General features: G+C 36.7%; 1 protein-coding gene across 1 annotated transcript in view; it reads left to right on the forward strand.

Annotated features, from left to right (window-relative positions):
* The window catches only part of LOC127969953 (inositol polyphosphate-5-phosphatase A), a 144,027-nt gene that overhangs the window by 14,063 nt on the left and 114,709 nt on the right, over positions 1-15,255 (forward strand). Inside the window, exon 2 of the mRNA XM_052572126.1 lies at positions 11,755-11,796. Coding sequence (XP_052428086.1) covers positions 11,755-11,796 — 42 coding nt within the window. The remainder of the gene's footprint in view (positions 1-11,754; positions 11,797-15,255) is intronic.

A 15,255-nucleotide genomic window follows, 5' to 3' on the forward strand; every position in this document is an offset into this window, starting at 1 on the left:
CGTGATATGAAACGGATTAATTATGCAGCTCTACTTTGGTCAAAAATGCTCAAACTATGGGACATTTGGTGTAGTAAATCCCATTTATGTCTTATGGAAATTATGGCTCTGTGTATTGAAGGTAATTGTATTTCTAGTGTTAGGCGCTAATCAAAAACACCAGTTTATCATTAATAAGATTCTATCTGTTTTTGGTGTATTTCTCATAATGTTTGCATGAGATGAAAGGCAGTGTTTTCTGTGTGAAACACTCTTCTACAAGTCTCTGGTGTGTTTCTGCTGTATATACTCCTGCTTCTTCATCTAGAAACTCAATTCCTGGCCTCCGGATGTGTTGGGAGGTTAAGTATCTATTAAAACCATTTGGACAGAAGTAGATGTAGAGGAAATGAACCCTCAGCATCCATAAGAGCATTAGCAGCGGTGGGTTTGTTGTGGTCCGATCCAATCCGATCCGCAGGAGGATGTGGGTTCGTTAAAGCTCATTAGAGGAGGAGAGATGCTGGACTCAACCTTCTTCATTTAGTGTCTTATTACTGTACACTACACATTCAGACTTCTGGTTATTATTGTGTGTGTGTGTGTGTGTGTGTGTGTGTGTGTGTGTGTGTGTGTCAAACATGAGCAATGCAGATGCAAATTGTCCAATTTATGGAACATTTTTGGAAATTTGTAGCAATATGAAGCTTGTTTTTTGTTAAACCACAAACGATTCACTATTATTATAAATCGTTTTCAGCGCGCACACACACACACACACAAACAACACACACACACACACACACCATTAATGCTCATATTTTTAATTCAGTTTCTTTCCCAGTCGTCAGGAGGACTGTGATCTCGTTAATGATAACAAAAAACATTAATAATCAATTTAGTTCATAAAACAAAGAAAATTTTAAAAGTATGAAAGTTATTTATTTTTGCCCCCAAATTGCATTTATTTTATAGTTTAGATTTTTATTTTGTTTTATTTTTTCTGTATACAATTTATTTAATCAATTGAATTAATAAATCATGAAGTTTAATAATAATAGAGCCCTATGAAATGTGCTTTATTATTATTATTATTATTATTATTTTTATTTATTTTATTATTAGAAATTCAGTTTAGTCTGTTTTAATTTATCTGGTTTGTGTATTTTATGATTTAATACAAATTTATTATAAAAATCAATGGTAATCTAATGAATGCATAGCACTGTAACATTTAAAATAATCCTGTAAAATGTAATCAAATTAAATTTATACAATACAATTAATTAAATTTTTTGGCAAACAAAGTGCTGTACAAGACAAGTTTACTGTTCAAAGCAAAAATGTGATGTTTGAGATGATTGTTTAATACATTGTTTTTATTCTTGTTAATACACTGAACTTGATTGACTGTACAGCCCTAACTTATTTAATTCATTCATCCAGATTTTTCCCAAATTCTTGACCTTACTCCTTGTTTTAGTACTGTATTTTACGATTATGTCCCTGTTTCCGTATCATAGAAATCACAGGACTCCAGTAACGTCATCACATGCGTAATGTTAAAGTTTTGTGGCTTTACTTTAGAAAATGTGTTTTCCTGGATAATTTCTTAGTGTCTTAATGTAACCGCAGCGTCTTCCTGTCATAGATATATTCAGAGGTTTTGTGTGGTTAACATGGAGCATGCACTTACTCCAGTCTCTCTCTCTCAAGTTGCTTTATTGGCATGACACTTGAGTTACAGTATTGCCAAAGCATTTAAATACAGAATAACACAGAGAGAAAGTAAACAGGTAAGAGAGAAATGGTGCATGCATCTCTTAAAGGGACAGTACTACACATACTGCAGCTTGTCATTAAACAGATAATTCACCCAGAAATTTAATTACATTATTATACTATCATTATTTACTCAGTCATGTTGTACCAAACATGTATAAAGTTGTATTTATTCTTGTGCTGAACACAAAATAAGTTATTTTGTAGAAAGTAAGCAAACAGTTGCTGTTCCCCACTGACTTTAACAGAAGAAAAAATATATGAAAGTCACTGGGGACCAGCAACTGTTTAGTTTCCCACATTCTTCAAAATAACTTATGTTCAACAGAAGAAACGACTCATTTAAGTTTAAAACAACATGAGAGTGAGTAAATGTGGACACAATTTTAAATTTTGGGTGAACTGTTCCTTTAATGTTAATAAAATAAGTCACAAAGGGAAAAATAACTCTTGACTGAAGAACATGAATACAGCTGCTAAAGTTCAGCAGTGATAAAATAACAGTATCGCTATCGATGAAATGTAGCGATACCCAGAGAGGCAAACAGATGTAATGATAAATAATAGATGTACATTCTGCATGTTCAGGAGAAGTGATCTTCCCTGTGCTGCTCATAATGTAAACAGGCTTGTGTAAGTGAGAAAGAGAAGGAATGGGAACCTAGTATTATACACATATTACAGAAGTTCTAAGAGGCCATGCATTATAATCTTTTTCCTTCTTGTTTTCTCGTTATAATGACTAAATTTTCTCGTTATCTCAACATAACGAAAGTCGTTTACTCGTTATAATGACTTAATTTTCTTATTATCAACATAACAAAATTTTTTTTTCGTTATAATGACTTCATTTTCTCGTTATCTCGACATAACGAAAGTCGTTTTCTCGTTATAATGACTACATTTTCTCGTTATCTCAACATAACGAAAGTCGTTTTCTCGTTATAATGACTTCATTTTCTCGTTATCTCGACATAACGAAAGTCGTTTTCTCGTTATAATGACTACATTTTCTCGTTATCTCGACATAACGAAAGTCGTTTTCTCGTTATAATGACTACATTTTCTCGTTATCTCGACATAACGAAAGTCGTTTTCTCGTTATAATGACTACATTTTCTCGTTATCTCGACATAACGAAAGTTGTTTTCTCGTTATAATGACTTCATTTTCTCGTTATCTCGACATAACGAAAGTTGTTTTCTCGTTATAATGACTTCATTTTCTCGTTATCTCGACATAACGAAAGTCGTTTTCTCGTTATAATGACTACATTTTCTCGTTATCTCGACATAACGAAAGTTGTTTTCTCGTTATAATGACTTCATTTTCTCGTTATCTCGACATAACGAAAGTCGTTTTCTCGTTATAATGACTTCATTTTCTCGTTATCTCGACATAACGAAAGTCGTTTACTCGTTATAATGACTTCATTTTCTCGTTATCTCGACATAACGAAAGTTGTTTTCTCGTTATAATGACTTCATTTTCTCGTTATCTCGACATAACGAAAGTCGTTTTCTCGTTATAATGACTTCATTTTCTCGTTATCTCGACATAACGAAAGTTGTTTTCTCGTTATAATGACTTCATTTTCTCGTTATCTCGACATAACGAAAGTCATTTTCTCGTTATAATGACTTCATTTTCTCGTTATCTCGACATAACGAAAGTCATTTTCTCGTTATAATGACTTCATTTTCTTATTATCGACATAACGAAAGTGGATTTCTCGTTATAATGACTTCATTTTCTCATTATCGACAACCTTGGTTTTGATCGATAAGCAGTTTATTTTATTACACAGAACGCGTTGGTGAAACTCATGCATCTAGCAAAAACTTAATACACAAAATAATCATATTGATTCAAGCATTCAACATTTATAAATTAATTCAATGTCAGTAATGAACAATACTGCACAAATAATAGCGATCACGAGGAAGGTCCGCGTACAGTAAAGTGAACAGTGTAAAACACTCCATCAGTTATATTCAGGTCGACAGTGCCACCTGCTGGCGCAGTTTTGTAACTTCTTAGAGAAAATTAGTCGTTATAACGAGGAAACAACTTTCGTTATGTCAAAATAACGAGAAAATTAAGCTGTTATAATGAGAAAACAACTTTCGTTATGTCGAAATAACGAGAAAATTAAGTCGTTATAATGAGAAAACAAGAAGGAAAAAAAATTATAATGCATGGCCGCTTAGAACTTCTGTAACATTGCATAAGCATATTAAACATATTTGCCCATGTTGATAAGAGTATAAAAAAACTAATATCTTAGAACAGATACTAATGAGCGATTAAGTTGTGATTAATCGCGATTTAACTCATGACAATCATGAGACTTGCACTATATTTGTGTCACATTGAAGTCTAATGTGGCACACAGTTCTTGGTTGATTTAGAATCACTTACTGAATCACTCTGACTGATTCAGAGTAACTCGTCTTTTATTCATAGCTCTTCAGGTCTTAAGATCTGGACTGATGTTCAACAGGAAGTCCAGTCGTGAGTGTTTCCTGTGTACACTGAGACATGGAGTGTATTTAACAGAAGCACACGTGATGCTGTAGACGAGTGTAAACCTGGAGTTTTCTTCCACACGTCTCTGTGTTTATGGGACTGTAAATCTAGCACAGCTTTCTAATGTCTATCTCTTGTTAATAATGCAGGACTGGTTTATTCTGGCCCATCGTGTCTGTAGACGTCATTCTGAGCGGCTCTGGTATTGTACCCGATGGAGGTCAGAGGTCAGGGAAGGGTGAGAGGTCATAAGGTCGGCTGTAGAACAATGCAGTATTTTGAGAGATGTCCTGCACAGCTTCAGCTTTTCTTAAATAGATCAAACATTTATAAATATAGGTCAAACGCTCTGTTTGAGAACCTTTTGATCGACTGAATTCTGATAAATCAATTAAAATGAGTTATTCAGACAAATTATAGAGTTTTTATACAACTAATATGCTCAATTGTACATATAGTACAACAATATTTTATATAAATATATTAAATACAATTTATTTTTTTGTAATTGTTCCATTTGATTTATTTAATAGTTTTGATGATAATTTACTAGAATTCCAAAATGTGTGATTTTATTTTTAGAAAAATCTATATTTATTATTTTCAATAATTCAAGTAATATTTATAGAGAAATATTAATTACAAATTATATGTATTTTTGTTTAACTTATTTTCCATTATGTAATTCATCCATCTGATTTTTTTAGTTTTAATGACTCTACTGTTATTTAGAAAACCGATAATTATTTATTGTGATTATTATTATTATTATTATATTGTGTGTGTGTATGTATGTATGTGTGTGTGTATATATGTATATATGTATATATATATATATATATATATATATATATATATATATTTTATTATCTTTTATAATAATCATATTTTATATTTACATTGTGTTGTAATAATAATAATAAATAAACATTTAATAATACATTCTTTTTTATTCTTATATAGTATTCTTAAATATGCATGTGAAAGCCCCCTGACAGTTATTGATGTGGATCAGTTCCTCACTAATCACGTCTGACAGAGTGTGTGTGTGTCCCAGAATGCATCAGTGCGGTCCGCTGGGATCTCAGTGCAGTCCTGACCTCTGACCTCTGACCTCTGATCTGGAGCATCAGCTGAGAGTTTCACTCTATTTCTGTCTGCTTTAAATACATCTCTGCATGTTTTATTTCTGAAACGTCTCGTGTTTTTCTGAATGAATGCAGACGTTTGTGTTCTTCTGTTTCATCAGGAATCCTGATTGACACAAACCTGTTTCACATCATGTTTATGGTAAACTCATTAATATATAACTATAGCCCCACCTCGCTCATACAGTATTCATTATATTGATATATCTCCAGTGGAGATGAGTTTATATTCTCGCTCTCTCGCTCTTTCTCTCTCTCGCTCTCTCTCTCTCTCTGCTGTGTCTCTCAGTCTCTCTGTCAGTATTTTGAGTCTCTCTCTTCTCTACTGTACAGCTAATATAACATGACTCGCTCCTTCCTGATAGAGCTGCTGTTGTTCTGACACGAGAGAGAGAGCGGGAGGTTTGTTTAAGGCTCACCGTCGGATCCTGTTTTCTGGAAATCTGACTCCGAGCGTCAGCACACGCTCAGACAGACGTTTGTTGAAGGTTCGTCTCTGTTTGTGGTGATGCACCGCTGCTCTCCAGGAGTTTCCACTGTATTTGCACATGAATGATGATTAATTACAGCGTTTGTAACGAGATGCGTTGGTAAACCTGCCTTCACTGATGTTTGAAGGATTCCCTGCTGTTTTCCCTCGAGGGGTTAACTCTTGCAGCTCGAGAGACAGAGACACAAGGAGCGTGTTGGCATTTTACTACAGTACTGATAATTAATATATTTATGTAACTAAAATAATAATTAGGCCTATTATTATTAAATATTAATTTACATTACAGTGTAATGCAGTGTAAATTAAAGTGCAGTTTTTATATTACAAAATAATAATAATAATAATACTGAAGGAAGTAAATAATAAAGAAAGAGTAATCGGTGACGGTGTGATGATTTATAGGTGAACTGTCCCTTTAAGATCATCAATATCGTATGTGTATGTATGTTTCTGTGTGTGTGAATGTGTTTGCTTGTATGTTTCTTTCCGTGTGAGTGTTTCCACATGAGTCAGGTGTGTGTGTGTGTGTGTGTGTGTGTGTTAGGGTTGTGCCGATGATAGCACCGTGTATCGATGATAGTCAGAGATATTGACATAAGCAGATGGTCAAGACGATATTAGGCTCGTTCTCCACACAGCACGTGCGCAAAAGAGGATTAGAGTCTGTTGCTGAAGAAATTGTAACGCTTTGACTCGGATAACTCGTTAAATCCATAAAGTGAAAGAGAATGAAAACGAGGAGTTGGTGTCCCACACATTTAATGGCTGGTACACGGCAACGCTCTCTTCTCATTCATGAGATTTCTTGGAGTTACAAATAAAGAAAAAATTACAAGGCAGCAGAGCAAACTTATCATCCATAGTGGTTCTGACATAGTCCTTCTCTTAACCCCTTTCTAGGCACCTCCTTTTTTGGCATGGAGACAGAAATGACATACCCAAAATAAAAAGGTTTCTGCTCATGATTCTTTCTGACTAGATACATATTCAACATATGTTCACAAAGCTGACACTTTAAAGTTTACTGTTCAGGAATCAGAATCACTCAGACTGTTATGATAATAGAGATATATAAGCTCAAACATAAAAACAAAAATAAAAATATTAAAAACATATTTTTTAAATGTATTTAAAAATGTGTTGATGTAAGATATGAGTTTAAAAATAGAGTGTAGCTAAAGCCACAAGTCTTTCAAAACTTCATTAGAAATTTCATAATCTAATCTGTAAAACTGTGAATTTTATGAAATATTTTCTAAGGCCATGTCATGTGTGTTTTTAGAGAAGGCTAATCAGATTGATTTATGGCCCTTGTCATCTCTGTGAGATCTCACATGTAAACTCTCCAGTGTATTTTGTGTGTGTTTGGCTGTGAAAACTGCCCGATTAATCCCTATCTGTTATTCCATTGTTCTCACCAAACGAGTCTTTCACACCTCCGCCAGGTATGACACATTATCCGCATTATTCTTTTATCATTATTCTTTTGTTTTTATTCCACCTTTATTAGCCTTGATTGTGGTTTTTCAGGATTTACAAAGCAACAAAGCAGCGATCTCACTTCAGTCTCTCTTTGCATTTAGCCCTTATTTATCAAAAGTCTTACTATAAAAATACAACAAAACATTTTCTTACGACATTGACGTGAATTATTGAGACAAAAATGCATTATGAAGAAGAAAAGCACCTGCTATTAGTAGCATTAGAGCTACGTTAGCATCAAGCTACATCAGACAATTTATGAAATTATTAGTACACTTTTATACAAAACTCACTTTAAACCCCGATCGAGTGTTTATAATAAATTCCTTTAGCGATCAGGGGTGGAATTTGGTCGTTTACTATTGTAAAAATATGCTATTTGTAGCCTTTTTCATAGCTGCACAAGTTAGCATTTCCCATGTACATTTTTTTATATATTTTATAAAATGCCCCAGATCTCAAGAAAATCTTATACCAAGCTTTTCTATCGTAATCGCGGGTTTATTATTCGGATATTTCGTGTATACAGAGGTGTTTCAGTGTTGTTGTGAGCAGATATGAACCAGGAACTGTTCACGAACCATGTGACACGATCTGACGCTGTCTGGTTTTGGGACTGTCAGATTGACAAGCCCAACGTCCAATCAGAGTCTGTCTGGGTCACAGCTCGAGCACACAGAAGCAAACAAACAGAGACGGCTCTGGCAGAGGCTATTTATCATCAGATCGCGTAAATCAGTGGAAAATGAATAGAAATGACGATTCTGTCTGAAGAAATATGAAGTAAACATCAGTAAATATATCCATATATCTCCGCAGATATGCATCTTTGGTCTATAAATCCTTATTGACGCTGTTCAGTGAGTCTATGTGAACACAAATAAACCGTTGCAGACTTGACTGAATATGTGTGAGTGGTGAATTTCTATTCAAAATGTGGCATAATACGGATTTATTATTTTGCACTCCTGACATAAATCACTAAATATCTGTCACTGCAACAATGTTGTATCAAAATATTGGTCAAATATCGAAGCTAGAGACTTTAAACTTTCAATTGATGCACAGTTTGTCCAGATCAAGTAAGAGAGTGATGTTTAATGTGCTGTGAAAGTGAAACAATAATAAACTGGGGCCGTCAGCGATGTTTGCACGTAAAGGGGTTAAAGACTGATCACTTGACTTCTAACACTTAATATGTGAGGATGACGTAGAAGGACTATGGATAAGTTCGTTCTGCCGCCTTGTTGTTATTTTCATGCACACCGCACTATAATGTGATGCATGCATACCTAGTTTTGCCCGTTACAAAGTCTCCATCCACAAACAGATGTACAGATATGTGTGGTGACCCATACTCAGAATTCGTGCTCTGCATTTAACCCATCCGAAGTGCACAGATCATAGACTGTAAATAATATGGACGTAGTGTCCGTGACGTCACCCATAGACTCCTCAATAGCGGTTTTGAAGCCTAAAGTGTGCAGAGCGGGCCGTCGCCATCTTGGCAGCGCGTCATCGCGCGTCTCTCCCGGATAATCGAAAATGGGCAAAAAGGCGGGAGCGGATTGCTGAAGCCACGCCCACCCAGTGCGACGGCATTGTCAGCAGCGGCAATCCACCTGTCACTCAAGTGGCCACGCCCTTAATTATGCAGAACTTTAAGGCTTAATATAATTTAAACGGATGAGTTATAAATAACTCCACCCCCCTTACAGTTGTCATGAAGGGCAAAATAGCAATATAGACCAAAATCATTTTTTGAACCAGGCTGTAAACATGTTTTTTTCTGCTGTAAGGTTGGGCATTTTAACATGGGGAGTCTATGGGACTGACTCCATTCTGCAGCCAGCCTCAAGCGGCCGGTCGATGAATTGCAGTTTAGTCACTTCCTTATTGGCTTCATGAGAGAGAGCGAGAGGTTGCCGCTCGGCACAGACACACAGAGCAGTGAACACACACACACACACACAGTGAACACACACCCGGAGCAGTGTTCATCATTTATGCTGTGGCGCCCGGGGAGCAGTTGGGGGTTCGATGCCTTGCTCGAGGGCACCTCAGTCGTGGTGTTGCCGGCCTGAGATTTGAACCCACAACCCTCGAGTTAGGAGTCAAACTCTCTAACCACTAGGCCACGACTTCCCCTTAATTGCACTTTAACAAGTAATCTGAATAGCCTATATATGCGCTATATTTTAAACGAGTCCTCAGTAAGTGATGAGATGCAAAATCGAGTCGAGTCGGAGTCTGATTTCTAGTTTTGGGAGCAGTATTCGCGCAGTGAACCGTGAGTGATTATAGAGCCGTGTGAGCATGAAGGGCACGTGGAACTGAAACGGCTGATTACTCCACAATTGCAGGGAGTTTGATGTAAAAGCGGCAGCGTTTGTCATCCTCTGATGGGAGTACCTGCTATCTCCAGTGTTTCTCCGTTTAAAGGCATATTCTCACGGCGCTCCTGAAATACGCTTGGCTCTGAATCTCAGAGGAAGTGTAAACCAGGCCGGATCCGGCGCAGAAGCACACGCGCTGCTATTCTCATCAGGCGTCCAGAGACAGAGCCTCTCTAATTAACTGCAAATTAACTTTTGATGAGCTGTGTTTTTAGCAGCGCTGTGGAGCTCAGTCCTACTTTATCTGCGTCTGCGTCAGGTCAGATCTGAAGATGAACCCGCAGCTGCTCACTACATGATTACACCGTCTTCAACTTCACCATTTCACAAGCTTTCACGGGATACTTGAAGAGTTGATTTTTTTTAATCAAAACCGATAACAAAAAAATCTTGTTTTGTATAACATTGTTTTTTATTATGTTAGTAAGTTGTATTTTTAACCTAATCAAAGTAACCCAATTGCAGTTTGATTGAGATTAATTGGAATTGGATATTTTTGAAAATTGTTAATGCAAATGAACTTTTAATTTTGAACATTTTTGTCAGTCGTCAGTCTGAGATTTTTGAACAGATAAATGATGCTTAATCTGAAGCCTTTTTCATGTTTTAGGTTTATATTACCATATTTTTCGGACTATAAGTCGCATTCATTTAGAACCGGAGAAATGAGCAGCATAGAGCGCCCTCTGGCGGCTGGAGACATTAATGTTTTCTCTTGGTTCATGTCAAATTAATTTTGATCAATAAGTCGCACCTGACTATAAGTCACAGGACCAGCCAAACTATGAAAAAAAAGTGCCACTTATAGTCCGGAAAATATGGTATATAATATTTATAAAATATTATTAGTTGAATTATGTATTGTTACAACATTAATCTCATGATCATTGCAACACATTTTTTACTTTAATCTCATATTGCACCGAATTCATTCTCATATTCTTGTAATCTTGTACTATTTTCTCTAAATATTATCACTTCCTTCACATACTTTTTCAGCTTTATTCTCACAGTCTTTATTTTTTGACTTTATTCTTGTAGTTTTTCTCATAATGTTATGACATACTGTTCTCATAACCTCTTTGACTGAATTGTAATTATAACTTATTCTTAAAATAGAATCTTTATTATTTTACTGTTGCAACTATATTCTGTTTGTCTCTTAATTTGTCAAAATATTTAACTTTAATAACATTGGTTTGATGTAGTTTTTGTTTGCAGTCACATGAACCCAATCATCCGTCATGAATACAATCAAAGCCATCGTTTTTAATGTCATTCTGTGGAGCTAAATATGACTCGAGCAATGCTTTTATAGTGTAGTTTTACAGTTTCAGGAGTGTGTGTGTGTGTGTGTGTGTGTGTGTGTGTGTGACTGCAGGCCATATTTAGCTAGTGCTTTCCTCTGTGTCTGTGATGTCAGGGTTCAGTGTGTGTGTCCTTATATAGTCTTGTGCGGTCGGTAGAGTCACTCTGTGTGTGTGTGTGTGTGTGTGTGTGTGTGTAGCCCGCATTCACTCTTACACTTGATAACACATACGCTGATGCTCTCAAACACACCTGTATTTACTCTCAGACTCGTGTTATAGTATATTGTTCTAGTAGTTGAGTTATTGTAGTATTTATGTACAGTATGTACAGTAACAGTGATCTGTGTGAATCCGTGTCACTGTGTCCTGATATCACACACACTGGTCATGTGTATCTGGAGATAGTTCAGACAAAATGAATATTCTGTCATCATTTATTCATCCTAACCCAGTTTCGGCTCCCTTTGACTTCTGTAGTATGAATAAAAATACTATGGAAGTCAACGGCGACCAGAAACTTTAGTATCACTGCTGAGGTAAATGGTATTTTGTTCTGATGTAATATTTAGTTGTATGTAGTTGTCAGTTTTATCCTGGTGATCCTGGTGATGACTGATCTCTCGTTCCTCTTTCAGCCGGAGAACCTACAGAAGACGTGGCTGCAGGAGTTTTACCAGGTGAGACGCTCTTCTGACCTCGTCCTCTGTTCCACAGGCTCCGCCCCTCCGGGGGCTCTCGGCTGTGATTGGCTCGCCCTTATGACATCACTGTGTGATACTGATATCACAATAGATCTGTGCACTGATAATGACACTTGTTCTGTGTAACTGCTTGCTTCGCTGATATATAGAATTGTATTATATTTATAATGATGTATAATTTACTTGTTTCATCTCTTGAATGAATGATTCAACGACAAATACACTTTTTTTTTAAACACGCACCTGTCGCCATCTAGTGGTGAAACAGCAATCGACACAAGCGTCGGTCAAAAGGGTATTTGACATCAGCGTTTATATCTGAACTCTAAACTTTCTGTGTGTGTGTGTGTGTGTGTGTGTGTGAGAGTGTGTGTGTGTGTGTGTATGCTGATCTCACGAGGACACATTTCCTAATCAAACTGGGAGCTGCTGTATTTCCCTGCAGGGTTTGACTCTCAAAAGAGAGGACACGCTGACATTGAGTCTTCTGCTCTACACACACCTGTTCTCTGAGATCAGTGTGTTCCTGAAGTGTTTCAGCAGGGCTTTCTCGACTCCTGTTTAATGGTTAAATTACATCTTATTGATACAAAAGCATGTCTACTTAACTTAAATCATGAAACAAACAATTTAACATCAAGTTAAGGCCCTATGAAATGTTTTATTGTTACCAAATTCAGTTTGAAACTAGTTTCATTTATTTTTACAAAACCCTATGATTTTTGCTGAGAAATGAATGCATAAAGCATTGATTTAATCCGTCTTTTAAGTAATGAAAATTAAACAAATAAAGGTAACACTGAAGAAATATGGTATGATTATTGGTTAAAAGTAAGGTTGTAATGATTGTAGAGTAATAGCAGCCTGTTACGTGTATTCCTCTGAACAATAGTAATATTTCTGCTGCAATGTCTTCAAGTTAAACCGATCTTATTTCTATGATTGAGGAGAGTTTAACTCTGATGAAAGCGTCAGATGCTCGTGAAGTGACTCTGGAGATGTGCTGAGAGACAGCATCTGCACCATTCATTAACACAGACACAGAATCAATGTTCAAACCGTCGCTTTGTGGTTTAATACTTACAAATATATGAGTGGGAGAGCACTCCAGTGTGTGTGTGTGTGTGTGTGTGTGTGTGTGTGTGTATCTCTGTCTCTCTCTCTCTCTCTCTCTCCTCTCTGTGTGTGTATCTCTCTGTGTGTGTGTGTGTGTGTGTGTGTGTGTGTGTGTGTGTGTGTGTATCTCTGTCTCTCTCTCTCTCTCTCTCTCCTCTCTGTGTGTGTATCTCTCTGTGTGTGTGTGTGTGTGTGTGTGTGTGTGTATCTCTGTGTGTGTGTGTGTGTGTGTGTATCTCTCTCTGTGTGTGTGTGTGTGTGTGTGTGTGTGTGTGTATCTCTCTCTCTCTCTGTGTGTGTGTGTGTGTGTGTGTGTATCTTTCTCTCTCCCTCTCTCTCTCTCTCTCTCTCTCTCTCTCTCTCTCTCTCTCTCTCTCACCCTCTCTCTCTCTCTCTCTCTCTGAGGATTGTGGGTAGCGAGGGTGTTTGCAGTAGAGCACGTTGTTTTTGGCGTTCCCTGATAGTTTTTTTCTATTCCATTTCTCTTTAATTATAAACTGTTTTTGAAGTTAAATTGCCAGATTAACCTCGGAGCGCTGACTCGCGCGCAGGTATGGAGCTGGGCGGTGATTTCTCTCGTCTGACCCTCGATCACGGCTGTAAGTGTACACCGGATGACTCTATGTCAATTGAAGACGTACTGATAGCGATCAGCGAACAGGTCGGTGGTTTAAATATTAAATCTGCCTCAAGGATGAACAGAGCACTCGTTATATTTCTCAAAGAAGTTTCAATGGTTGATGAACTGTTAGAGAAAGGACTTGTTGTAAACGATACTTTTTTACCGCTACTGCCTCTGTCAAATCCTTCTAAGAAAGTTGTACTTTCAAACGTACCACCCTTCATAAAAGAAGGAACTTTGAAAGAGATTCTTGAACGCTACGGAAAATTAACTGCTCCGATTAAGATGATTCCGTTAGGTCTTAAAAATCCAAACTTTAAGCATGTCATGTCTTTCCGACGTTTCACGTACATGATACCCAATTCGCAAAATGAGCCGCTTAATCTGGTGCTAAAAATAGCAGTAGAGGGTAAAGATTACACAATCTTTGTCACTTCGGATAACATGCGCTGTTTTTTGTGCAGTGAATATGGACATCAGAAACAGGCATGTCCCAAACAACAGAGCGCTAACAATCCGGCAGGTTTACAAACATCTCCCAAAATAAATGTTCAGGAGAATAATGTGAGCGTTAAAGAAAGTAACGCGGCTGTTCATGATGTGACAGATGAAGCTGTTGAGAGGAATGTGGAGATAAACAATGTAAACACAGTAGATGATACAGTAGATGGTGCTACCAGTGTTAATGCTGTAGGGGAGGGGGGAGAAAATGAAGAATTACAGAAATTACAATCTCAGACTAAAAACAGAGATGAAGATCTATTGATGGAGTGTGCAGAAACAGATGACAGAAACGATGATAAGTCAGACGAAGCAAATGAAAGTTGTAGTCAGTCGTTTCCAACCGGCTCTGGTGTGGTCCGGTCTGATAGTGATTCAGATGAATGTGAGAGTGTAGGGAGTTTCCTAGAAATGGGAGACATTGATTCCCAAATAGGCACATCAGAATTGAGTGGCTGTGAAACTAAGTTATATTCTACAAGGGAGATTAGTGTTTTCCTTGATGAAACTAAAGGTGTACGGAATCCACAGTTTGATTTGTTTTTTCCAGATTTAAAAAGATTTTTAGTGTCTTGTAGAGATGTAATGATAAATGCAACAGTTGAGGAGTTTAGTAGACAAAAACGGTATCGTCTTAAAAAAATAATGACCAAAGTAAAGAAAATGATTCATCAAGATGGAAAAAAGTAGCTGCTAAGAGATTTGAAAAGATAGTCCTGTGAGATATCACCTGCTGCATTAAGATGTAAGGACATCCTTAAATATTGGATCTTTAAATGTAAATGGATGTCGTAATAAAGAAAAGAGAAGTGCACTTTTAAAGTTTTTGGCTTTTAAAAAGTCAAGTGTGATATTCTTACAAGAAACACACACAGATGTATTTAACCAGGCAGAATGGCTAAGTGAATGGAAAGGACAGGCTTTTCTCAGCCATGGTTCCAGTGTAAGTGCTGGAGTAGCTGTTCTCATATCAGAAAGTGTTCAGGGTAACGCTTCTAATATGATCGAAATTATTCCTGGAAGAATGCAGCGGGTGGATATCACTTTGCAAGCTCTGTCTTTTTCCTTCATTAATGTATATGCTCCTAATGTTGGGTATGAAAGAGGTTTATTTTTTTAAAAATTACAGGACGCAATGATTAATATTCCTCGTGATAACTTAATCATTGTGGCTGGAGATTTTAATTGTACTCTTA

Source organism: Carassius gibelio, chromosome B13 (genome assembly GCF_023724105.1).
Source record: "Carassius gibelio isolate Cgi1373 ecotype wild population from Czech Republic chromosome B13, carGib1.2-hapl.c, whole genome shotgun sequence".
Classification (NCBI taxonomy): Eukaryota; Metazoa; Chordata; class Actinopteri; order Cypriniformes; family Cyprinidae; genus Carassius; species Carassius gibelio.